Source organism: Bombina bombina, chromosome 4, assembly GCF_027579735.1.
Source record: "Bombina bombina isolate aBomBom1 chromosome 4, aBomBom1.pri, whole genome shotgun sequence".
Lineage (NCBI taxonomy): Eukaryota > Metazoa > Chordata > Amphibia > Anura > Bombinatoridae > Bombina > Bombina bombina.
Window position 1 is genome coordinate 908,540,515 of NC_069502.1, and position 26,469 is coordinate 908,566,983.

General features: G+C 41.3%; 1 protein-coding gene across 5 annotated transcripts in view; it reads left to right on the forward strand.

Moving 5' to 3' along the window:
- Positions 1–26,469, forward strand: part of UTRN (utrophin) — a 1,395,536-nt gene that overhangs the window by 473,037 nt on the left and 896,030 nt on the right. For all 5 annotated transcript variants that reach the window (XM_053711837.1, XM_053711835.1, XM_053711836.1 and 2 more), the window contains 5 exons: positions 1,162–1,290; positions 1,858–2,028; positions 3,700–3,861; positions 11,758–11,895; positions 25,757–25,909. In XM_053711837.1, the coding sequence (XP_053567812.1) occupies positions 1,162–1,290; positions 1,858–2,028; positions 3,700–3,861; positions 11,758–11,895; positions 25,757–25,909 (753 nt within the window). The remainder of the gene's footprint in view (positions 1–1,161; positions 1,291–1,857; positions 2,029–3,699; positions 3,862–11,757; positions 11,896–25,756; positions 25,910–26,469) is intronic.

Consider the following 26,469-nt stretch of genomic DNA (forward strand, 5'->3'; position numbering starts at 1 on the left):
CATGTAATATGATGTAATTTATGATGTATTTAGAGCAGCAATGCAATCTAAATGTGAGCTTGTAAGATTTTCCTGTGTTTGTTGATGTAAAGCTATCATCTACTTCCATATAGTTACACATTAAATAAGGTTTTCTACCACATCGAAAAGAGCCTTTTCTGCTCAGCCAACATTCTCTTGGACCCCTGGGGCGATTTGTATTATCCTGATACACATATTCTATTAGATTATCACCTAAGGTAGGGGCTTTTCTTGCAATAAAAATGCATCCATTTGAGACTATAGTTTGTTGGGTCAAGTTCTAATATTCCCATGTTTTGTTCTATTATTTTCCTTATTGCAACAAATTGACGGCTAAATCTAGTACTGCAACAGAATGATGCGTTAGGCATATATTGTGGTCGATTTCTTGAATATGTGTTTAACTTCTTCTTATTTTTATTTTTAAGTAGTGTTTACCTATCCAATATGGTCTCTGGTGTGCATTAATGTATCTCCTTTGAACTGTTGTTTAGTTAGCCTGTCAACAAACTCTAATGAATATTTTTCATAAGAGTTTAAAATGGTACAGTTCTTCCTTATACTAATCAGTTGACCCTTGGGTATAGATCTTTTTAAATGTCCCGGATGACAGGAATCTGCTCTCAAAATTGTGTTTCCAGTGACTTCCTTACGATACAACTCTACTTGTATGCAGCCGGTTGATTCAGCACCATGCAGAACTACATTCAGAAATGTAGCACTCTCACTCGATAAGTCTGAAGTGAATCTTAAGTTATAGTCATTGAGGTACATAAATATACATGTCTAAAGATATGTGTGTGTGTGTGTGTATATATATATATATATATATATATATATAAATAAATAAATGTGTGTGCACATATATATTTACACACAAATATACACATATAAACACATAAATATATATGTATACATATAATAAACTAACTAATAATAATTCAAATGATTTTTTTTAACCAAGTTCTATTATTTGCAGGAAACGATTATATGCAATATCAATGGATTGCATACCTCAATAATTAAACTGTAACAGAAACTGTTCTTTTGATAAAAAAAAATTCTACTGTCCTCAACAGTAACGTAACTTTGTGGATCATTTATTTAATTGAGATAAAATCCCTTCTTTTGCTTTGTTAGAATCATCAGAATCAGATGGAGATATTCGATGAGAATGTAGCTCACATAAGCACGTGGCTTTACCAGGCCGAGGCATTGCTTGATGAAATTGAGAAAAAGCCTGCAAGCAAAAAGGAGGAAACTGTAAAGGTAATATATTTACTATTTATATCTCAACAAGTACTTTATGAATTGTAAACTATTTATTTGTAATATGTGTACTGAATATATGTGTAGTAATATCAGATCATTGTCATGGACTACAACTCCCACAAACCTCTGCTGCCAATCATTATTAAGCATGTCTTTACTTATTTTTCTGCTGTTTGTTTTTTACTTAGCATGCAGAAATACATCAAAATTACATTTTAAAATTTCTCAGCTACATCTGTAAATTTTCTTCACCAAGCAAAAACAAAGCACCTATTTAATATTTGCCTGCATGCCAAACTTAAAGATTTCTGCAGCAGTTTCTGATGTATGTTCAGAAACTGCAACTCAAAACAGGCTATAACACTAAATAGTCTGGCAAACCTATATATTGTGTTCTCATATGTAGATTTTCTAGTTTTCAAAGTGGTATTTTTTCTATTCAGAAAATAATTTATGCAATTTAACATTAAAAAAAAACATCTCGAAACATGCACAATGCATTGTTTGTGTACAACATAGTGCTGTATTATTTCTTTTTGGTTATGCTCCTTAATTTTATTTCAGCGTCTGCTGTCGGAGTTGGATGATGTTAGTCTCAGAGTAGATAATATTCGTGACCAGGCCATAATCCTAATAAATAGCCGGGGTACTTCTTGTCGGGAACTGGTGGAGCCAAAATTGGCTGAGCTGAACCGCAACTTTGAAAAGGTTTCCCAGCACATCAGGGCTGCAAAAGTAGGTATTGCTTAATAATTGTGAAGGGAAGGATACAAGTATAGTGTCTATCAGGGATAGTCTTGTCAGTTATAGTATATTAGTAGGTATTTTTCTAAACGTGTACTGTTGTATAAATAAAAACCCAGACTTACTCTGAACCAAGAGGAAACTTTTGGTTTACAGACAGAATGCTAGCAGTACTACTGTATAGGTAAACACACAAAAATGAATGCAAACTTTTAATATTGTATTATTGTATTAAATGGATACTAAACCCACATTTTTTCTTTAATGATTCAGATAGAGCATGCAATTTTAAGCATCTTTCTAATTTACTCCTATTATCAATTTTTCTTCGTTCTCTTGCTATCTTTATTTAAAAAGCAGGAATTTAAAGCTTAGGAGCCGGGTCATTTTTGGTTCAGAACCTGGGTTATTCGTGCTTATTGGTTTGCTAAATGTAGCCACCAATAAGCAAGGACTATCCAGGGTGCTGAACCTAAAGTGGGCTGGCTCGTAAGCTTTACATTCATGCCTTTCAAATAAAGATAACAAGAGAACGATGAAAAATTGATAATAGGAGTAAATTTGAAAGTTGCTTAAAATTGCATGCTCTATCTGAGTCATGAATCAGTAACAATATAAAAACAATTTACTATGCTTTAATAGACGTTAAACTGTAACATTTTCTCTTTAATGTGTTGCCAATTACCAATATTTCCTGCTGGAGTGTTTTAAATAGTTTACAAATACTTTTAAACCCATTACCTTTATTTTGTCATTTGAGATAACTAATATTGCCTGTTAACACCACCTCCACTTAAAATATGAATACTTTTGTATTCTATAAAGAAAAGCTATGTAAACAATTATCACCAGCAGCCCGATGGATATTGCATCAAATATCTGTCCACTAATAAGAGTCTCAATTAGAGAGCTATCTATGTGCACTTGATAAATAGTGGTTTTCTAGTCCTAAAAATGCTACTAATAAGTCCATATTATTTTATACTAAATGGCTTCACTTTATGTTTTGACTTTTTCAGTATTAGCTGAATACGTCGGTCCTATGAAATCATCTTTGTGCTTTTTAATACAGATAAACACCTGGTTTTATTTTTTAGATAAAAAAACAGTTGCTTTCCATTTACATTAAAGTGCCATAAAACAGGTTGAGATCTGTGCATACACTAAAAGGGCTAATTCATTTAAAATAGTTTGCAGAAAAAATTGTTTAAAAATTTCTGGCAAGTATTTTAAAATAATTTTCAAAAATAAGCAAAATTAATTACATAGCTAAGCTGCCTGGAGCAGCTAACTCCACCCCTCTTATCACTGTTAAGACAGAGGCATTGTATTTCAACTGAGTTCACAGCTTCTAGATGTGCTCCAGCAGATAATCCCTATTCACTTTTGCATTCTAATGGCGAGGCACTGCAGTATAATTTTGCAGGTAAAGTAATTAAAGTACATATTATATTATTTTGTCTCTATCCCAACTTGTTGTATGTCTCTTTAACTGAGATTATATATTGTTTTAATTTTAACATGTATGGACCCAGTTGTTTTGGTGGCCTTTTTTTTTTCAATTCCACACAGAATTTTCACAATTGTTTTCCCCTTTTTTAAGAAGTTGAGTGGTCAGTTGTTTTGTTTGCTTAGTATTTGTTGGAATATGTTTTTCTTCAGATGTTGGCGAGTCATGATCCTGTGTCATACACTGTTGGACAATTTGAGGAGCCTGTGACAGCTGAACCCACCTCTGAGGTGCTGGAAGAATTTGAAGCGGAGTTGTTTACTGTTCAGAATGCAGTGGATACACATTTACAGTCCAAAGATGATGACGAAAAGGTAAGAGTTAATAAAAAGTCAACAAATGGAAATTTGATTAATATTTTCATTCTTATTTTGCTCTGAGCCGTGCATACAAATATCTATAGTACGAATTAAATGAACATTTTATACACCCCCCTATTTTTTGATGATTGTTTAAAGTGTTACGAAGTGGTTTTTCAAAAGTAATTTATAGCCTGGTCACTGATGTAATAATAGGGTTATAGGTCCCATTAATGGAATAAGGCTGCCGATAGAACAAAGTAAAATGAAACATAAAGTTTCTGTTGCATTTGAGTAGCAGACTGAAGAGTCGGTCTCTTAAGTTTACTTTAAAAAAAAAGTTAAGAGTAGCAGGTTCAGCTTCACAGATTCATATATAGTTGTTGACATATGGATTTGCTTTCCAGCAGATATGGTTGAGGAACAATACAGTAAAAGAAATGACAAATGCCTGCACTTACCATAAAACTGTAATAAGGGTTAATGGGATAGTAAGCACCAAAAGTGTTATTGTTTAAAAAGATAGATAATCTCTTTTTCTCCAACATAGGTGTGTCCGGTCCACGGCGTCATCCTTACTTGTGGGATATTCTCTTCCCCAACAGGAAATGGTATTCTCTTCCCCAACAGGAAATGGCAAAGAGCCCAGCAAAGCTGGTCACATGATCCCTCCTAGGCTCCGCCTACCCCAGTCATTCTCTTTGCCGTTGTACAGGCAACATCTCCACGGAGATGGCTTAGAGTTTTTTAGTGTTTAACTGTAGTTTTTATTATTCAATCAAGAGTTTGTTATTTTAAAATAGTGCTGGTATGTACTATTTACTCTGAAACAGAAAAGAGATGAAGATTCTGTTTGTAAGAGGAAAATGATTTTAGCAACCGTTACTAAAATCCATGGCTGTTCCACACAGGACTGTTGAGAGGAATTAACTTCAGTTGGGGGAACAGTGAGCAGTCTTTTGCTGCTTGAGGTATGACACATTCTAACAAGACGATGTAATGCTGGAAGCTGTCATTTTCCCTATGGGATCCGGTAAGCCATTTTTATTCAGACAGTAAATAAGGGCTTCACTAGGGCTTATTAAGACTGTAGACATTTTCTGGGCTAAATCGATTCATATATACACATATTTAGCCTTGAGGAATCATTTAATCTGGGTATTTTTGTAAAATAATATCGGCAGGCACTGTTTTAGACTCCTTATTCTCTAGGGGCTTTCCCTAATCATAGGCAGAGCCTCATTTTCGCGCCGGTATTGCGCACTTGTTTTTGAGAAGCATGACATGCAGTCGCATGTGTGAGGAGCTCTGATACATAGAAAAGACTTTCTGAAGGCGTCATTTGGTATCGTATTCCCCTTTGGGCTTGGTTGGGTCTCAGCAAAGCAGATACCAGGGACTGTAAAGGGGTTAAAGATAAAAACGGCTCCGGTTCCGTTATTTTAAGGGTTAAAGCTTCCAAATTTGGTGTGCAATACTTTTAAGGCTTTAAGACACTGTGGTGAAATTTTGGTGAATTTTGAACAATTCCTTCATACTTTTTCGCAATTGCAGTAATAAAGTGTGTTCAGTTTAAAATTTAAAGTGACAGTAACGGTTTTATTTTAAAACGTTTTTTGTACTTTGTTATCAAGTTTATGCCTGTTTAACATGTCTGAACTACCAGATAGACTGTGTTCTGAATGTGGGGAAGCCAAGGTTCCTTCTCATTTAAATAGATGTGATTTATGTGACACTGAAAATGATGCCCAAGATGATTCCTCAAGTGAGGGGAGTAAGCATGGTACTGCATCATTCCCTCCTTCGTCTACACCAGTCTTGCCCACTCAGGAGGCCCCTAGTACATCTAGCGCGCCAATACTCCTTACTATGCAACAATTAACGGCTGTAATGGATAATTCTATCAAAAACATTTTAGCCAAAATGCCCACTTATCAGCGTAAGCGCGACTGTTCTGTTTTAGATACTGAAGAGCATGAGGACGCTGATGATAATGGTTCTGAAATGCCCCTACACCAGTCTGAGGGGGCCAGGGAGGTTTTGTCTGAGGGAGAAATTTCAGATTCAGGGAAAATTTCTCAACAAGCTGAACCCGATGTGATTACATTTAAATTTAAGTTGGAACATCTCCGCGCTCTGCTTAAGGAGGTATTATCCACTCTGGATGATTGTGAGAATTTGATCATCCCAGAGAAACTATGTAAAATGGACAAGTTCCTAGAGGTCCCGGGGCTCCCAGAAGCTTTTCCTATACCCAAGCGGGTGGCGGACATTGTAAATAAAGAATGGGAAAGGCCCGGTATACCTTTCGTCCCTCCCCCCATATTTAAAAAATTGTTTCCTATGGTCGACCCCAGAAAGGACTTATGGCAGACAGTCCCCAAGGTCGAGGGAGCGGTTTCTACTTTAAACAAACGCACCACTATACCCATAGAAGATAGTTGTGCTTTCAAAGATCCTATGGATAAAAAATTAGAAGGTTTGCTTAAAAGGATGTTTGTTCAGCAAGGTTACCTTCTACAACCAATTTCATGCATTGTCCCTGTCACTACAGCCGCGTGTTTCTGGTTCGATGAGCTAGTAAAGGCGATCGATAGTGATTCTCCTCCTTATGAGGAGATTATGGACAGAATCCGTGCTCTCAAATTGGCTAATTCTTTCTCCCTAGACGCCACTTTGCAATTGGCTAGGTTAGCGGCGAAAAATTCTGGGTTTGCTATTGTGGCGCGCAGAGCGCTTTGGTTGAAATCTTGGTCAGCGGATGCGTCTTCCAAGAACAAACTACTTAACATTCCTTTCAAGGGGAAAACGCTGTTTGGCCCTGACTTGAAAGAGATTATCTCTGATATCACTGGGGGTAAGGGCCACGCCCTTCCTCAGGATAGGTCTTTCAAGGCCAAAAATAAACCTAATTTTCGTCCCTTTCGTAGAAACGGACCAGCCCCAAGTGCTACGTCCTCTAAGCAAGAGGGTAATACTTCTCAAGCCAAGCCAGCCTGGAGACCAATGCAAGGCTGGAACAAGGGAAAGCAGGCCAAGAAACCTGCCACTGCTACCAAGACAGCATGAAATGTTGGCCCCCGATCCGGGACCGGATCTGGTGGGGGGCAGACTCTCTCTCTTCGCTCAGGCTTGGGCAAGAGATGTTCTGGATCCTTGGGCACTAGAAATAGTCTCCCAAGGTTATCTTCTGGAATTCAAGGGGCTTCCCCCAAGGGGGAGGTTCCACAGGTCTCAATTGTCTTCAGACCACATAAAGAGACAGGCATTCTTACATTGTGTAGAAGACCTGTTAAAAACGGGAGTGATTCATCCTGTTCCATTAGGAGAACAAGGGATGGGGTTCTACTCCAATCTGTTCATAGTTCCCAAAAAAGAGGGAACGTTCAGACCAATTTTAGATCTCAAGATCTTAAACAAGTTTCTCAAGGTTCCATCGTTCAAAATGGAAACCATTCGAACAATTCTTCCTTCCATCCAGGAAGGTCAATTCATGACCACGGTGGATTTAAAGGATGCGTATCTACATATTCCTATCCACAAGGAACATCATCGGTTCCTAAGGTTCGCATTCCTGGACAAGCATTACCAGTTCGTGGCGCTTCCTTTCGGATTAGCCACTGCTCCAAGGATTTTCACAAAGGTACTAGGGTCCCTTCTAGCGGTACTAAGACCAAGGGGCATTGCAGTAGTTCCTTACTTGGACGACATTCTGATTCAAGCGTCGTCCCTTCCTCAAGCAAAGGCTCACACGGACATAGTCCTGGCCTTTCTCAGATCTCACGGATGGAAAGTGAACGTGGAAAAGAGTTCTCTATCTCCGTCGACAAGGGTTCCCTTCTTGGGAACAATAATAGACTCCTTAGAAATGAGGATTTTTCTGACAGAGGCAAGAAAAACAAAACTTCTAAACTCTTGTCAAACACTTCATTCCGTTCCTCTTCCTTCCATAGCGCAGTGCATGGAAGTAATAGGTTTGATGGTAGCGGCAATGGACATAGTTCCTTTTGCGCGCATTCATCTAAGACCATTACAACTGTGCATGGTCAGTCAGTGGAATGGGGACTATACAGACTTGTCTCCGAAGATACAAGTAAATCAGAGGACCAGAGACTCACTCCGTTGGTGGCTGTCCCTGGACAACCTGTCACAAGGGATGACCTTCCGCAGACCAGAGTGGGTCATTGTCACGACCGACGCCAGTCTGATGGGCTGGGGCGCGGTCTGGGGACCCCTGAAAGCTCAGGGTCTTTGGTCTCGGGAAGAATCTCTTCTACCGATAAATATTCTGGAACTGAGAGCGATATTCAATGCTCTCAAGGCTTGGCCTCAGCTAGCAAAGGCCAAGTTCATACGGTTTCAATCAGACAACATGACGACTGTTGCGTACATCAACCATCAGGGGGGAACAAGGAGTTCCCTGGCGATGGAAGAAGTGACCAAAATCATTCAATGGGCGGAGACTCACTCCTGCCACCTGTCTGCAATCCACATCCCAGGAGTGGAAAATTGGGAAGCGGATTTTCTGAGTCGTCAGACATTACATCCGGGGGAGTGGGAACTCCATCCGGAAATCTTTGCCCAAATTACTCAACTGTGGGGCATTCCAGACATGGATCTGATGGCCTCTCGTCAGAACTTCAAGGTTCCTTGCTACGGGTCCAGATCCAGGGATCCCAAGGCGACTCTAGTAGATGCACTAGTAGCACCTTGGACCTTCAAACTAGCTTATGTATTCCCGCCGTTTCCTCTCATCCCCAGGCTGGTAGCCAGGATCAATCAGGAGAGGGCGTCGGTGATCTTGATAGCTCCTGCGTGGCCACGCAGGACTTGGTATGCAGATCTGGTGAATATGTCATCGGCTCCACCATGGAAGCTACCTTTGAGACGAGACCTTCTTGTTCAAGGTCCGTTCGAACATCCGAATCTGGTCTCACTCCAGCTGACTGCTTGGAGATTGAACGCTTGATCTTATCAAAACGAGGGTTCTCAGATTCTGTTATTGATACTCTTGTTCAGGCCAGAAAGCCTGTAACTAGAAAAATTTACCACAAAATATGGAAAAAATATATCTGTTGGTGTGAATCTAAAGGATTCCCTTGGGACAAGGTAAAGATTCCTAAGATTCTATCCTTTCTTCAAGAAGGATTGGAGAAAGGATTATCTGCAAGTTCCTTGAAGGGACAGATTTCTGCCTTGTCTGTGTTACTTCACAAAAAGCTGGCAGCTGTGCCAGATGTTCAAGCCTTTGTTCAGGCTCTGGTTAGAATCAAGCCTGTTTACAAACCTTTGACTCCTCCTTGGAGTCTCAACTTAGTTCTTTCAGTTCTTCAGGGGGTTCCGTTTGAACCCTTACATTCCGTTGATATTAAGTTATTATCGTGGAAAGTTTTGTTTTTGGTTGCAATTTCTTCTGCTAGAAGAGTTTCAGAATTATCTGCTCTGCAGTGTTCTCCTCCTTATCTGGTGTTCCATGCAGATAAGGTGGTTTTACGTACTAAACCTGGTTTTCTTCCAAAAGTTGTTTCTAACAAAAACATTAACCAGGAGATAGTCGTGCCTTCTTTGTGTCCGAAACCAGTTTCGAAGAAGGAACGTTTGTTGCACAATTTGGATGTTGTTCGCGCTCTAAAATTCTATTTAGATGCTACAAAGGATTTTAGACAAACATCTTCCTTGTTTGTTGTTTATTCTGGTAAAAGGAGAGGTCAAAAAGCAACTTCTACCTCTCTCTCTTTTTGGATTAAAAGCATCATCAGATTGGCTTATGTGACTGCCGGACGGCAGCCTCCTGAAAGAATCACAGCTCATTCCACTAGGGCTGTGGCTTCCACTTGGGCCTTCAAGAACGAGGCTTCTGTTGATCAGATATGTAGGGCAGCGACTTGGTCTTCACTGCACACTTTTACCAAATTTTACAAGTTTGATACTTTTGCTTCTTCTGAGGCTATTTTTGGGAGAAAGGTTTTGCAAGCCGTGGTGCCTTCCATTTAGGTGACCTGATTTGCTCCCTCCCTTCATCCGTGTCCTAAAGCTTTGGTATTGGTTCCCACAAGTAAGGATGACGCCGTGGACCGGACACACCTATGTTGGAGAAAACAGAATTTATGTTTACCTGATAAATTACTTTCTCCAACGGTGTGTCCGGTCCACGGCCTGCCCTGGTTTTTTAATCAGGTCTGATAATTTATTTTCTTTAACTACAGTCACCACGGTATCATATGGTTTCTCCTATGCAAATATTCCTCCTTAACGTCGGTCGAATGACTGGGGTAGGCGGAGCCTAGGAGGGATCATGTGACCAGCTTTGCTGGGCTCTTTGCCATTTCCTGTTGGGGAAGAGAATACCATTTCCTGTTGGGGAAGAGAATATCCCACAAGTAAGGATGACGCCGTGGACCGGACACACCGTTGGAGAAAGTAATTTATCAGGTAAACATAAATTCTGTTATTTACCATTCCTCAGTTTTGCATAACCATCACTGTTATATTAATATACTTTCTACCTCTGTAATTACCTTGTATCTAAGCCTCTGCAGACTGCCTCTGTATCTCAGATCTTTTAACAAACTTGCATTTCAGGGAATTAGTGCTGACTCTTAAATAACTCCACCTGCGTGAGCACAATGTTATCTATAGGAAACACATGAACTAACGCCCTCTAGCTGTGAAAAACTGTCAAATTGCATTCAAATAAGAGGCCGCCTTCAAGGGCTTAGAAATTAGCATATGAGCCTACCTAGGTTTAGCTTTCAACTAAGAATACCAAGAGAACAAAGCAAATGTGATGATAAAAGTAAATTAGAAAGTTGTTTAAAATGACATGCCCTATCTGATTCATGAAAGTTTAATTTGGACTTTACTATCCCTTTAATTAAGCCTACTGTTCAAGAAGGTGATGGGGCAGATGAAATAGTCATTTTTATCAGCTGTCAACCCCCTAAACGTTTTATATTGTAGAATAACTGGATTCACGGGTTTAGCTATCAATGAATAAACATACAGAAGTATGCACAAATGCTGCCTTTAAATTTATGTTTATTTTTACATTTTGTTTTGTGCCTTTTTCTAGGGACATACAAGTGAGAAATAAAAATGTTGTAATTTGTTAATGCATTCTTCTATTGGTCCATTGCTTGTATGTAACAACATTTAACCTCTGCAAAAGCGAATAAACACACAGTTAAAGTCAGCTCCAGAGCATCAATGCACTACTGGGAGCTAGATGAACACATCAAAGGAACCAGTGGTTAGAGGCATATCTGTGTAACCACCAGCTAGCTCCCAGTAGTGCACTGCTGCTTCTGAGCCTACTTAGATATGGTTTTCAACAAAGGATACCAAGAGAATGAATTGCATTTAATAATGAAAGTAAATGTAAAAGTGTCATAAAATCGCAAGCTCCATCTGAACTATAAATGATTGATTTTGGCATTTATGTCTCTTAATTTATGTGTACTGATCCCAGTATTCATTTTCATATAATGTTTAAATGTAGGGTAAAGTCAGAATGAAACTTTCGGGCTTCAGGTAGAGTATGCAATTTTAAAAACCTTTTTATTTTACTTCTGTTATCAAATTTGCTTTTTTTTCTTCTTGTAATCCTTTGATAAACAGCATACCTAGGTAGGCTCAGGATCAACAGTGTACTGGGAGCTAACTGGTGATTGGTGTTTGCACATAAATGCTGCTTGTCATTGGCTCAGCTGGCTCCCAGTACTCAACAAAGGATACCAAGAGAACAAAGCACATTTTATAAAAGAAGCAAATTGGAAAGTTGTTTAAAATTACATGCTCTATCTATATGAAACCTGAAAGCTTCATTTTTCTGTACGGCTCCTTTAACAAAAGCAATGGAGCTGCAGTCTGAAACCCATAGCCATCTTGACGGTAACTGGTTTGTGTTTTTAGAGTGAAGCAGAAAGGGCCCATATAGAAGAAATCCTGCAGAGGGGAGAACATCTTCTCCAGCAACCAATGGATACCAACAGGAGAGAGAAGCTTCGCTTAGAATTGCTGCTTTTACAAACCAGATTCAATAACATGAAGGTTGGTCCATTCACTGACAAAAAACCCATTAAATACACAGTATCTTGTACGATCTCATTATATATAGAAAACTGATCATCTGGAGATGGAATGTTCTGTAGAAAAAGCCATATACCTCCTGTGTACAATTGTTTTTGGATATTTTTGAATGTAGTCACTTTTTATTTATAGCAGGGACTAAAATAAATATTTGTGCAGCTCAGTTTACTTATCTAGTAAAGAAAGAAATTATCGATACCTTTCCATTGAATGTGATGCTGGGTAAAGATTAGATATATTTGTTTCTAACTCTTAAAGTGAATGTCAACTCAAGCATACCTGTTTACGCCATATGTTAAATCAAAACAATTTAGGGGGACTTTCATTCATCGTTTTTGCAGGTCTTAAAATGGAAAGTTGAAAAATACCTTATACAATTGTTTTTTCTCCAACATAGGTGTGTCCGGTCCACGGCGTCATCCTTACTTGTGGGATATTCTCTTCCCCAACAGGAAATGGCAAAGAGCCCAGCAAAGCTGGTCACATGATCCCTCCTAGGCTCCGCCTACCCCAGTCATTCTCTTTGCCGTTGTACAGGCAACATCTCCACGGAGATGGCTTAGAGTTTTTTAGTGTTTAACTGTAGTTTTTATTATTCAATCAAGAGTTTGTTATTTTAAAATAGTGCTGGTATGTACTATTTACTCAGAAACAGAAAAGAGATGAAGATTTCTGTTTGTATGAGGAAAATGATTTTAGCACCGTAACTAAAATCCATGGCTGTTCCACACAGGACTGTTGAGAGCAATTAACTTCAGTTGGGGGAACAGTGTGCAGTCTCTTGCTGCTTGAGGTATGACACATTCTAACAAGACGATGTAATGCTGGAAGCTGTCATTTTTCCCTATGGGATCCGGTAAGCCATGTTTATTACGATGGTAAATAAGGGCTTCACAAGGGCTTATTAAGATTGTAGACTTTTCTGGGCTAAATCGATTCAGTTTTAAAACATATTTAGCTTTGAGGAATCATTTTATCTGGGTTTATTGATATTATAATATCGGCAGGCACTGTATTAGACACCTTATTTCTCTGGGGCTTTCCCAAAGCATAAGCAGAGTCTCATTTTCGCGCCGGTGTGGCGCACTTGTTTTTGAGAGGCATGGCATGCAGTCGCATGTGAGAGGAGCTCTGATACTTAGAAAAGACTTTCTGAAGGCGTCATTTGGTATCGTATTCCCCTTTGGGCTTGGTTGGGTCTCAGCAAAGCAGATACCAGGGACTGTAAAGGGGTTAAAGTGTTAAAACGGCTCCGGTTCCGTTATTTTAAGGGTTAAAGCTTCCAAATTTGGTGTGCAATACTTTTAAGGCTTTAAGACACTGTGGTGAAAATTTGGTGAATTTTGTACAATTCCTTCATGTTTTTTCGCAATTGCAGTAATAAAGTGTGTTCAGTTTAAAATTTAAAGTGACAGTAACGGTTTTATTTTAAAACGTTTTTTGTACTTTATTATCAAGTTTATGCCTGTTTAACATGTCTGAACTACCAGATAGACTGTGTTCTGAATGTGGGGAAGCCAGAATTCCTGTTCATTTAAATAAATGTGATTTATGTGATAATGACAATGATGCCCAAGATGATTCCTCAAGTGAGGGGAGTAAGCATGGTACTGCATCATTCCCTCCTTCGTCTACACGAGTCTTGCCCACTCAGGAGGCCCCTAGTACATCTAGCGCGCCAATATTGCTTACTATGCAACAATTAACGGCTGTAATGGATAATTCTGTCAAAAACATTTTAGCCAAAATCAACCCTTGTCAGCGTAAGCGTGGCTGCTCTGTTTTAGTTACTGAAGAGCATGACGACGCTGATATTAATATCTCTGAAGGGCCCCTAACCCAATCTGAGGGGGCCAGGGAGGTTTTGTCTGAGGGAGAAATTACTGATTCAGGGAACATTTCTCAACAGGCTGAACCTGATGTAATTGCATTTAAATTTAAGTTGGAACATCTCCGCATTCTGCTTAAGGAGGTATTATCCACTCTGGATGATTGTGAAAAGTTGGTCATCCCAGAGAAACTATGTAAAATGGACAAGTTCCTAGAGGTGCCGGAGCTCCCAGAAGCTTTTCCTATACCCAAGCGGGTGGCGGACATTGTTAATAAAGAATGGGAAAGGCCCGGTATTCCTTTCGTCCCTCCCCCCATATTTAAAAAATTGTTTCCTATGGTCGACCCCAGAAAGGACTTATGGCAGACAGTCCCCAAGGTCGAGGGAGCGGTTTCTACTTTAAACAAACGCACCACTATACCCATAGAGGATAGTTGTGCTTTCAAAGATCCTATGGATAAAAAATTAGAAGGTTTGCTTAAAAAGATGTTTGTTCAGCAGGGTTACCTTCTACAACCAATTTCATGCATTGTCCCTGTCACTACAGCCGCATGTTTCTGGTTTGATGAACTGATAAAGGCGCTCGATAGTGATTCTCCTCCTTATGAGGAGATTATGGACAGAATCAATGCTCTCAAATTGGCTAATTCTTTCACCCTAGACGCCACTTTGCAATTGGCTAGGTTAGCGGCTAAGAATTCTGGGTTTGCTATTGTGGCGCGCAGAGCGCTTTGGTTGAAATCTTGGTCGGCTGATGCATCTTCCAAGAACAAGCTACTAAACATTCCTTTCAAGGGGAAAACGCTGTTTGGCCCTGACTTGAAAGAGATTATCTCGGATATCACTGGGGGTAAGGGCCACGCCCTTCCTCAGGATCGGCCTTTCAAGGCGAAAAATAGACCCAATTTTCGTCCCTTTCGTAAAAACGGACCAGCCCAAAGTGCTACGTCCTCTAAGCAAGAGGGTAATACTTCTCAAGCAAAGCCAGCTTGGAGACCAATGCAAGGCTGGAACAAGGGAAAGCAGGCCAAGAAGCCTGCCACTGCTACCAAGACAGCATGAAATATTGGCCCCCGATCCGGGACCGGATCTGGTGGGGGGCAGACTCTCTCTCTTCGCTCAGGCTTGGGCAAGAGATGTTCTGGATCCTTGGGCGCTAGAAATAGTCTCCCAGGGTTATCTTCTGGAATTCAAGGGACTTCCCCCAAGGGGGAGGTTCCACAGGTCTCAGTTGTCTTCAGACCACATAAAAAGACAGGCGTTCTTACATTGTGTAGAAGACCTGTTAAAAATGGGAGTGATTCATCCTGTTCCACTAAGAGAACAAGGGATGGGGTTCTACTCCAATCTGTTCATAGTTCCCAAAAAAGAGGGAACGTTCAGACCAATCTTAGATCTCAAGATCTTAAACAAGTTTCTCAAGGTTCCATCTTTCAAGATGGAAACCATTCGAACTATTCTTCCTTCCATCCAGGAGGGTCAATTCATGACCACGGTGGATTTAAAGGATGCGTATCTACATATTCCTATCCACAAGGAACATCATCGGTTCCTAAGGTTTGCATTCCTGGACAAACATTACCAGTTCGTGGCGCTTCCTTTCGGATTAGCCACTGCTCCAAGGATTTTCACAAAGGTACTAGGCTCCCTTCTAGCGGTGCTAAGACCAAGGGGCATTGCAGTAGTACCTTACCTGGACGACATTCTGATTCAAGCGTCGTCCCTTCCTCAAGCAAAGGCTCACACGGACATTGTCCTGGCCTTTCTCAGATCTCACGGCTGGAAAGTGAACGTGGAAAAGAGTTCTCTATCCCCGTCAACAAGGGTTCCCTTCTTGGGAACAATTATAGACTCTTTAGAAATGAGGATCTTTCTAACAGAGGCCAGAAAAACAAAACTTCTAGACTCTTGTCGGATACTTCATTCCGTTCCTCTTCCTTCCATAGCTCAGTGCATGGAAGTGATCGGGTTGATGGTAGCGGCGATGGACATAGTTCCTTTTGCGCGCATTCATCTAAGACCATTACAACTGTGCATGCTCAGTCAGTGGAATGGGGACTATACAGACTTGTCTCCGAAGATACAAGTAAATCAGAGGACCAGAGACTCACTCCGTTGGTGGCTGTCCCTGGACAATCTGTCTCAAGGGATGACGTTCCGCAGACCAGAGTGGGTCATTGTCACGACCGACGCCAGTCTGATGGGCTGGGGCGCGGTCTGGGGATCCCTGAAAGCTCAGGGTCTTTGGTCTCGGGAAGAATCTCTTCTACCGATAAATATTCTGGAACTGAGAGCGATATTCAATGCTCTCAAGGCCTGGCCTCGGCTAGCGAGGACCAAGTTCATACGGTTTCAATCAGACAACATGACAACTGTTGCGTACATCAACCATCAGGGGGGAACAAGGAGTTCCCTAGCGATGGAAGAAGTGACCAAAATCATTCTATGGGCGGAGTCTCACTCCTGCCACCTGTCTGCTATCCACATCCCAGGAGTGGAAAATTGGGAAGCGGATTTTCTGAGTCGTCAGACATTGCATCCGGGGGAGTGGGAACTCCATCCGGAAATCTTTGCCCAAGTCACTCACCTGTGGGGCATTCCAGACATGGATCTGATGGCCTCTCGTCAGAACTTCAAAGTTCCTTGCTACGGGGCCAGATCCAGGGATCCCAAGGCGGCTCTAGTGGATGCACTAGTAGCACCTTGGACCTTCAAACTAGCTTATGTGTTTCCGCCATTTCCTCTCATCCCCAGGCTGGTAGCCAGGATCAATCAGGAGAGGGCGTCGGTGATCTTGATAGCTCCTGCGTGGCCACGCAGGACTTGGTATGCAGATCTGGTGAATATGTCATCGGCTCCACCTTGGAAGCTACCTTTGAGACGAGACCTTCTTGTTCAGGGTCCGTTCGAACATCCGAATCTGGTTTCACTCCAGCTGACTGCTTGGAGATTGAACGCTTGATTTTATCGAAGCGAGGATTCTCAGATTCTGTTATCGATACTCTTGTTCAGGCCAGAAAGCCTGTAACTAGAAAGATTTACCACAAAATTTGGAAAAAATATATCTGTTGGTGTGAATCTAAAGGATTCCCTTGGGACAAGGTTAAGATTCCTAGGATTCTATCCTTCCTTCAAGAAGGATTGGAAAAAGGATTATCTGCTAGTTCCCTGAAGGGACAGATTTCTGCCTTGTCGGTATTACTTCACAAAAAGCTGGCAGCTGTGCCAGATGTTCAAGCCTTTGTTCAGGCTCTGGTTAGAATCAAGCCTGTTTACAAACCTTTGACTCCTCCTTGGAGTCTCAATTTAGTTCTTTCAGTTCTTCAGGGGGTTCCGTTTGAACCCTTACATTCCGTTGATATTAAGTTATTATCTTGGAAAGTTTTGTTTTTAGTTGCGATTTCTTCTGCTAGAAGAGTCTCAGAATTATCTGCTCTGCAGTGTTCTCCTCCTTATCTGGTGTTCCATGCAGATAAGGCGGTTTTACGTAATAAACCTGGTTTTCTTCCAAAAGTTGTTTCTAACAAAAACATTAACCAGGAGATTATCGTACCTTCTCTGTGTCCAAAACCAGTTTCAAAGAAGGAACGTTTGTTGCACAATTTGGATGTTGTTCGCGCTCTAAAATTCTATTTAGATGCTACAAAGGATTTTAGACAAACATCTTCCTTGTTTGTTGTTTATTCAGGTAAAAGGAGAGGTCAAAAAGCAACTTCTACCTCTCTCTCTTTTTGGATTAAAAGCATCATCAGATTGGCTTACGAGACTGCCGGACGGCAGCCTCCCGAAAGAATCACAGCTCATTCCACTAGGGCTGTGGCTTCCACATGGGCCTTCAAGAACGAGGCTTCTGTTGATCAGATATGTAGGGCAGCGACTTGGTCTTCACTGCACACTTTTACCAAATTTTACAAGTTTGATACTTTTGCTTCTTCTGAGGCTATTTTTGGGAGAAAGGTTTTGCAAGCCGTGGTGCCTTCCATTTAGGTGACCTGATTTGCTCCCTCCCTTCATCCGTGTCCTAAAGCTTTGGTATTGGTTCCCACAAGTAAGGATGACGCCGTGGACCGGACACACCTATGTTGGAGAAAACAGAATTTATGTTTACCTGATAAATTTCTTTCTCCAACGGTGTGTCCGGTCCACGGCCCGCCCTGGTTTTTTTAATCAGGTCTGATAATTTATTTTCTTTAACTACAGTCACCACGGTACCATATGGTTTCTCCTATGCAAATATTCCTCCTTAACGTCGGTCGAATGACTGGGGTAGGCGGAGCCTAGGAGGGATCATGTGACCAGCTTTGCTGGGCTCTTTGCCATTTCCTGTTGGGGAAGAGAATATCCCACAAGTAAGGATGACGCCGTGGACCGGACACACCGTTGGAGAAAGAAATTTATCAGGTAAACATAAATTCTGTTTTTAATCGCGCTTCCTCCACCCGCCATTTAGTTCCTTTTTTCTCCAACATAGGTGTGTCCGGTCCACGGCGTCATCCTTACTTGTGGGGATATTCTCTTCCCCAACAGGAAATGGCAAAGAGCCCAGCAAAGCTGGTCACATGATCCCTCCTAGGCTCCGCCTACCCCAAGTCATTCTCTTTGCCGTTGTACAGGCAACATCTCCACGGAGATGGCTTAGAGTTTTTTAGTGTTTAACTGTAGTTTTTCATTATTCAATCAAGAGTTTGTTATTTTCAAATAGTGCTGGTACGTACTATTTACTCAGAAACAGAAAAGAGATGAAGAATTCTGTTTGTATGAGGAAAATGATTTTAGCAACCGTAACTAAAATCCATGGCTGTTCCACACAGGACTGTTGAGAGCAATTAACTTCAGTTGGGGGAACAGTTTGCAGTCTCTTGCTGCTTGAGGTATGACACATTCTAACAAGACGATGTAATGCTGGAAGCTGTCATTTTCCCTATGGGATCCGGTAAGCCATGTTTATTACGATTGTAAATAAGGGCTTCACAAGGGCTTATTTAAACTGTAGACTTTTTTTGGGCTAAATCGATCGATATTAACACTTATTTAGCCTTGAGGAATCATTTATTCTGGGTATTTTGATTTAATAATATCGGCAGGCACTGTTTTAGACACCTTTTTCTTTAGGGGCTTTCCCAAAGCATAGGCAGAGTCTCATTTTCGCGCCGGTGTTGCGCACTTGTTTTTGAGAGGCATGGCATGCAGTCGCATGTGAGAGGAGCTCTGATACTTATAAAGGACTTCTGAAGGCGTCATTTGGTATCGTATTCCCCTTTGGGTTTGGTTGGGTCTCAGCAAAGCAGATACCAGGGACTGTAAAGGGGTTTAAAGCTTAAAACGGCTCCGGTTCCGTTATTTTAAGGGTTAAAGCTTCCAAAATTGGTGTGCAATATTTTCAAGGCTTTAAGACGCTGTGGTGAAAATTTGGTGAATTTTGAACAATTCCTTCATGTTTTTTCGCAATTGCAGTAATAAAGTGTGTTCAGTTTAAAATTTAAAGTGACAGTAACGGTTTTATTTTAAAACGTTTTTTGTACTTTCTGATCAAGTTTATGCCTGTTTAACATGTCTGAACTACCAGATAGACTGTGTTCTGAATGTGGGGAAGCCAGAATTCCTATTCATTTAAATAAATGTGATTTATGTGATAATGACAATGATGCCCAAGATGATTCCTCAAGTGAGGGGAGTAAGCATGGTACTGCATCATTCCCTCCTTCGTCTACACGAGTCTTGCCCACTCAGGAGGCCCCTAGTACATCTAGCGCGCCAATTCTCCTTACTATGCAACAATTAACGGCTGTAATGGATAATTCTGTCAAAAACATTTTAGCCAAAATGAACCCTTGTCAGCGTAAGCGTGGCTGCTCTGTTTTAGTTACTGAAGAGCATGACGACGCTGATATTAATATCTCTGAAGGGCCCCTAACCCAATCTGAGGGGGCCAGGGAGGTTTTGTCTGAGGGAGAAATTACTGATTTAGGGAACATTTCTCAGCAGGCTGAATCTGATGTGATTACATTTAAATTTAAATTGGAACATCTCCGCATTTTGCTTAAGGAGGTATTATCCACTCTGGATGATTGTGAAAATTTAGTCATCCCAGAGAAACTATGTAAAATGGACAAGTTCCTAGAGGTGCCGGGGCTCCCAGAAGCTTTTCCTATACCCAAGCGGGTGGCGGACATTGTTAATAAAGAATGGGAAAGGCCCGGTATTCCTTTCGTCCCTCCCCCCATATTTAAAAAATTGTTTCCTATGGTCGACCCCAGAAAGGACTTATGGCAGTCAGTCCCCAAGGTCGAGGGAGCGGTTTCTACTTTAAACAAACGCACCACTATTCCCATAGAGGATAGTTGTGCTTTCAAAGATCCTATGGATAAAAAATTAGAAGGTTTGCTTAAAAAGATGTTTGTTCAGCAGGGTTACCTTCTACAACCCATTTCATGCATTGTCCCTGTCACTACAGCCGCATATTTCTGGTTTGATGAACTGCTTAAGGTGCTCGATAGTGACTCTCCTCCTTATGAGGAGATTATGGACAGAATCAATGCTCTCAAATTGGCTAATTCTTTCAGGACGACATTCTGATTCAAGCGTCGTCCCTTCCTCAAGCAAAGGCTCACACGGACATTGTCCTGGCCTTTCTCAGATCTCACGGCTGGAAAGTGAACGTGGAAAAGAGTTCTCTATCCCCGTCAACAAGGGTTCCCTTCTTGGGAACAATTATAGACTCCTTAGAAATGAGGATCTTTCTAACAGAGGCCAGAAAAACAAAGCTTCTGGACTCTTGTCGGATACTTCATTCCGTTCCTCTTCCTTCCATAGCTCAGTGCATGGAAGTGATCGGGTTGATGGTGGCGGCGATGGACATAGTTCCTTTTGCGCGCATTCATCTAAGACCATTACAACTGTGCATGCTCAGTCAGTGGAATGGGGACTATACAGACTTGTCTCCGAAGATACAAGTAAATCAGAGGACCAGAGACTCACTCCGTTGGTGGCTGTCCCTGGACAATCTGTCTCAAGGGATGATGTTCCACAGACCAGAGTGGGTCATTGTCACGACCGACGCCAGTCTGATAGGCTGGGGCGCGGTCTGGGGATCCCTGAAAGCTCAGGGTCTTTGGTCTCGGGAAGAATCTCTTCTACCGATAAATATTCTGGAACTGAGAGCGATATTCAATGCGCTCCAGGCCTGGCCCCAGCTTGCGAGGACCAGGTTCATACGGTTTCAATCAGACAACATGACGACTGTTGCGTACATCAACCATCAGGGGGGAACAAGGAGTTCCCTAGCGATGGAAGAAGTAACCAAAATTATTCTTTGGGCGGAGTCTCACTCCTGCCACCTGTCTGCTATCCACATCCCAGGAGTGGAAAATTGGGAAGCGGATTTTCTGAGTCGTCAGACATTGCATCCGGGGGAGTGGGACCTCCATCCGGAAATCTTTGCCCAAGTCACTCACCTGTGGGGCATTCCAGACATGGATCTGATGGCCTCTCGTCAGAACTTCAAAGTTCCTTGCTACGGGGCCAGATCCAGGGATCCCAAGGCGGCTCTAGTGGATGCACTAGTAGCACCTTGGACCTTCAAACTAGCTTATGTGTTCCCGCCATTTCCTCTCATCCCCAGGCTGATAGCCAGGATCAAGCAGGAGAGGGCGTCGGTGATCTTGATAGCTCCTGCGTGGCCACGCAGGACTTGGTATGCAGATCTGGTGAATATGTCATCGGCTCCACCTTGGAAGCTACCTTTGAGACGAGACCTTCTTGTTCAGGGTCCGTTCGAACATCCGAATCTGGTTTCACTCCAGCTGACTGCTTGGAGATTGAACGCTTGATTTTATCGAAGCGAGGATTCTCAGATTCTGTGATCGATACTCTTGTTCAGGCCAGAAAGCCTGTGACTAGAAAGATTTACCACAAAATTTGGAAAAAATATATCTGTTGGTGTGAATCTAAAGGATTCCCTTGGGACAAGGTTAAGATTCCTAGGATTCTATCCTTCCTTCAAGAAGGATTGGAAAAAGGATTATCTGCAAGTTCCCTGAAGGGACAGATTTCTGCCTTGTCGGTATTACTTCACAAAAAGCTGGCAGCTGTGCCAGATGTTCAAGCCTTTGTTCAGGCTCTGGTTAGAATCAAGCCTGTTTACAAACCTTTGACTCCTCCTTGGAGTCTCAATTTAGTTCTTTCAGTTCTTCAGGGGGTTCCGTTTGAACCCTTACATTCCGTTGATATTAAGTTATTATCTTGGAAAGTTTTGTTTTTAGTTGCGATTTCTTCTGCTAGAAGAGTCTCAGAATTATCTGCTCTGCAGTGTTCTCCTCCTTATCTGGTGTTCCATGCAGATAAGGTGGTTTTACGTACTAAACCTGGTTTTCTTCCAAAAGTTGTTTCTAACAAAAACATTAACCAGGAGATTATCGTACCTTCTCTGTGTCCAAAACCAGTTTCAAAGAAGGAACGTTTGTTGCACAATTTGGATGTTGTTCGCGCTCTAAAATTCTATTTAGATGCTACAAAGGATTTTAGACAAACATCTTCCTTGTTTGTTGTTTATTCAGGTAAAAGGAGAGGTCAAAAAGCAACTTCTACCTCTCTCTCTTTTTGGATTAAAAGCATCATCAGATTGGCTTACGAGACTGCCGGACGGCAGCCTCCCGAAAGAATCACAGCTCATTCCACTAGGGCTGTGGCTTCCACATGGGCCTTCAAGAACGAGGCTTCTGTTGATCAGATATGTAGGGCAGCGACTTGGTCTTCACTGCACACTTTTACCAAATTTTACAAGTTTGATACTTTTGCTTCTTCTGAGGCTATTTTTGGGAGAAAGGTTTTGCAAGCCGTGGTGCCTTTCATTTAGGTGACCTGATTTGCTCCCTCCCTTCATCCGTGTCCTAAAGCTTTGGTATTGGTTCCCACAAGTAAGGATGACGCCGTGGACCGGACACACCTATGTTGGAGAAAACAGAATTTATGTTTACCTGATAAATTTCTTTCTCCAACGGTGTGTCCGGTCCACGGCCCGCCCTGGTTTTTTTAATCAGGTCTGATATTTTATTTTCTTTAACTACAGTCACCACGGTACCATATGGTTTCTCCTATGCAAATATTCCTCCTTAACGTCGGTCGAATGACTGGGGTAGGCGGAGCCTAGGAGGGATCATGTGACCAGCTTTGCTGGGCTCTTTGCCATTTCCTGTTGGGGAAGAGAATATCCCCACAAGTAAGGATGACGCCGTGGACCGGACACACCGTTGGAGAAAGAAATTTATCAGGTAAACATAAATTCTGTTTTTCTCGTTGATTGACATCAAGGATTTCCAATAGTGTTTTCCACCCTGTGGCGTCCAGCCCCTTTTTTCAAACGTCATGCACTGCTTCTGCGCATGCGTTACATGAGAATCTCCTATTCGGAAGCAATGCGCGTCCACAGACACGCATGCTCTATTGATACAACATAGTCTATGTTGTATCAATAGAGCATGCGTGTCTCGTAGAGTATACTGTCAGCTCTGCCTGCCGGGGGATTTAACACAATAGGCTCCTTGTCATGGGGGATATACAGAAGAGGGCAACCCTTGAATGCGAAATCCTCCAGCTCCGCCAGCAGGTTCTCTTTTGAACGCATGCGCATAGTAAGGGCGCATAGTAAGAGCTCCACGGGTGCGCGCTTTCAAGGAAGTGCCGGATGGGAGGAGTTCCATCGCAAACCGGAGCTAAGTTGTTTTTTAAACTTTTTAATAGAAATTGTTTATTTATTTAAAAAAGTTAGCGGTTGGAATAGCGAAGTGCTAAAGTAATGTTAGGAGGCTTCAGGAGTTGAAAACTTGACATCCACTTTAACATTTTGAAGGGGCATTAAGGGGGATAATAAAATGCTCAAATGTGTATTTTATTATTGCTCTATGCCTCAAATAGGGTTATATATTTTACCACTGCAAAGTTATTGTTAAACAGTTAAAGGGACAGTCTACTTGACTTGTGTAAAGCTTAAAAAGATAGATAATTCCTTTATTACCTATTCCCCAGTTTTGCATAACCAACACGGTTATATTAATGTTCTTTTTACCTCTGTAATTTCCTTGTTTATAAGCTTCTCTTATCTTGCATTTTAACCAATCAGTGCTGATCCATAAATAACTACATAGGAGTGAGCATAATGTTATCTATATGGCACACATGAACCAGCAGTGTCATGTCTAACTGTGAAAAACTGTAAACAAATTACTGAGATAAGAGGCGGCCTTCAACGGCTTAGTAATCGGTTTATAAACCTACCTAGGTTATGCTTTTAAAGTGATGGTAAATCCTAGCGTTTGTGAAATGCTAGGATTTACCATTGGAACAAATAAAGGGGACTTTCAGTCATGAAGTATAAAATATTTCATGCTGAAAGCTCCTTTATTTGTAGCGTTCGCTGTACTGAGCTGCTAAGGCAGCCCACAGCAGAACGCTATTTGGCTGAGAGGTGATGTTTGCACCTCTTAGCCAGATGGCGCCAAGCTGGATTTCCCACACGGCTATTGGCTAATCAGTGGAAACTTCACCTCTCAGCCAAATATTGTTCTGCCGTGGGCGGCCTTAGCAGCTCAGTGCGGCGAATGCAAACAAATAAAGGAGCCTTCAGCATGAAATATTTTATATTTCATGACTAATAGCCCCCTTTATTTGTTCCACTGGCAAATCCTAGCGTTTCACATACCTAGAGAACAAAGCATATTTGATTATAAAAGTAAATTAGACAGTTGTTTAAAATTGCATGCCCGATTTGAATCATAAAAGTTTAATTTTGACTAGACTGTCCCTTTAAAGACCCATCTGGACCAGCAATGAATTACTGGTCTGCAGCTGTAACATTGTCGTTGAGCCAATCAGCGAGGGCAGTTATGTGTAGATTCCGATCATTGTTCAGTTCAGAATCAGCAGTACATTTCAGTTGCGAGTGATATTACATAAATCTGTGCATGCAATAGAGCGGCAATAAAATACATTTGCAACAGAGAAGAATTAAATGATAATCAGGCCTGTACGTTTCCACCAAGTCGTCTGGAGCCTCACTCAGAAGCGGGAAGGTGCTGTCATAGCTGCCTTGTGTAGCTGCTGTCCATAGCCACTCCTGCCCTAGTATTCCCTAGTGGTGGCTTCCCAGATTTCTAGTCTTTTAACATCTTCTCTCCCAAATATTTTAAATAAAGTAATTTTGCTTTTGATATTTGTCATCATCTTGCAAAGTCAGGAGCAGCCTGTAGGTCAAAGACAGACAGCAAACAAGGGAATCAGGATACAGGCTATGGACATAGGGTTACCACCTCGGCCATGTTTTCCTGGACACTAATGAGTTACACATGCTGCAGGGTGTGCACAGGGGAACATGAACAGTGTTGTTTAGTGTCATTATTTGTATGCTGTCCCGGGTGGATATTCATGTTCCTACCTGCACACCCTGCAACATGTATAACTCATGAAAACATGGCTGAGATGGCCACCCTACATGGACATGCATCCTTTTCTAAGGGGTTAACAAGGCAATTCAGCACAGGTGGGCAGGGCTAACTCCCTCAGCAAGTGGTAGAGAGCCAGATCTCTAAAGTACCTGGATTAAATCCCAGACCCCACACAAATAAATTAACAACACAGTTGCTTCCTCCTTAATCACCAGCTGTGACATAGTCCTGATACCACTGTGCAATAAAAAATGACGAAGATTGTATAAGTATTAATAGCATGCAGTATTGTTATTTATTTATATAGCACCAACTTATTCACAGATGTAATACACATAAGCATGATTACAAAGTAAAATAAGCAAAGACACAAATGATAGAGAGGTGGAGGACTTTCTTGTGAGTTACTATACAATGTTTACCACCTTTACAGGAAGTGATCTCCATACAGGTAGCCTTGTAAGCGAACATAATTAATTTGCATGGAGAACAGTTGAGGGATAGTAATCAAATGATAACGCCGCTTTATATTGTTTTGTTTTTTAAAAAACAGGAATTGCGGTCAATACGGAGGAGGCAGGAAGTGAAACTGTCCCCGCTATTAACCCAACCTGATCAGCAGGAAGACCAATTCTTTAGCTGGATGAATGAGGCAGAGCATCGTTTGTCTGGGCTCCACGAGGCGGACGATGAAAAGAAACTTGTGGTGAGATGATCTATTTGCTGTTGACAAGGTGTCTTGTGCTTAACTGATATATAGTTATTTTGGAACTAATAAGAGTTGATGATCAATTATATAATAAGATAACAAATATCAGCATTATTTAATAATTAAAAACATACTTTAGCCACAGTATATGTCTTGTTATACAAATTCATATAAATGAAAACATAAACCAGTATTGATACTGTGTATTAAAGCATTATTCTTTCTCGAAAATTGTAACGCTAAAAATGAAACACCTTTATCAAACTATTTGTAGTTGGTAGAAAAACTTTTGAACAGTCATTTGTAACGCTTAAGATTTAATTACCCACCTTATGGCAAACATCTATTCAAAAAGTGTCAGGCGCTAATTGTTAAAGGTACATGAAATTCAAAATTAAGTCTAGGAATGGGGCAAGTGGCTGGTGTAATGTAAACCAATAAAAAATGTTGTACATCATTTAGGGGAGACTCCTGTTATCCGTTCCTGTGGAATAGTTTCTCCTTCAAGTGGTGTCTTTAAATAGTCCCCAAACAAGTCCTACAATGGAATGAAACTT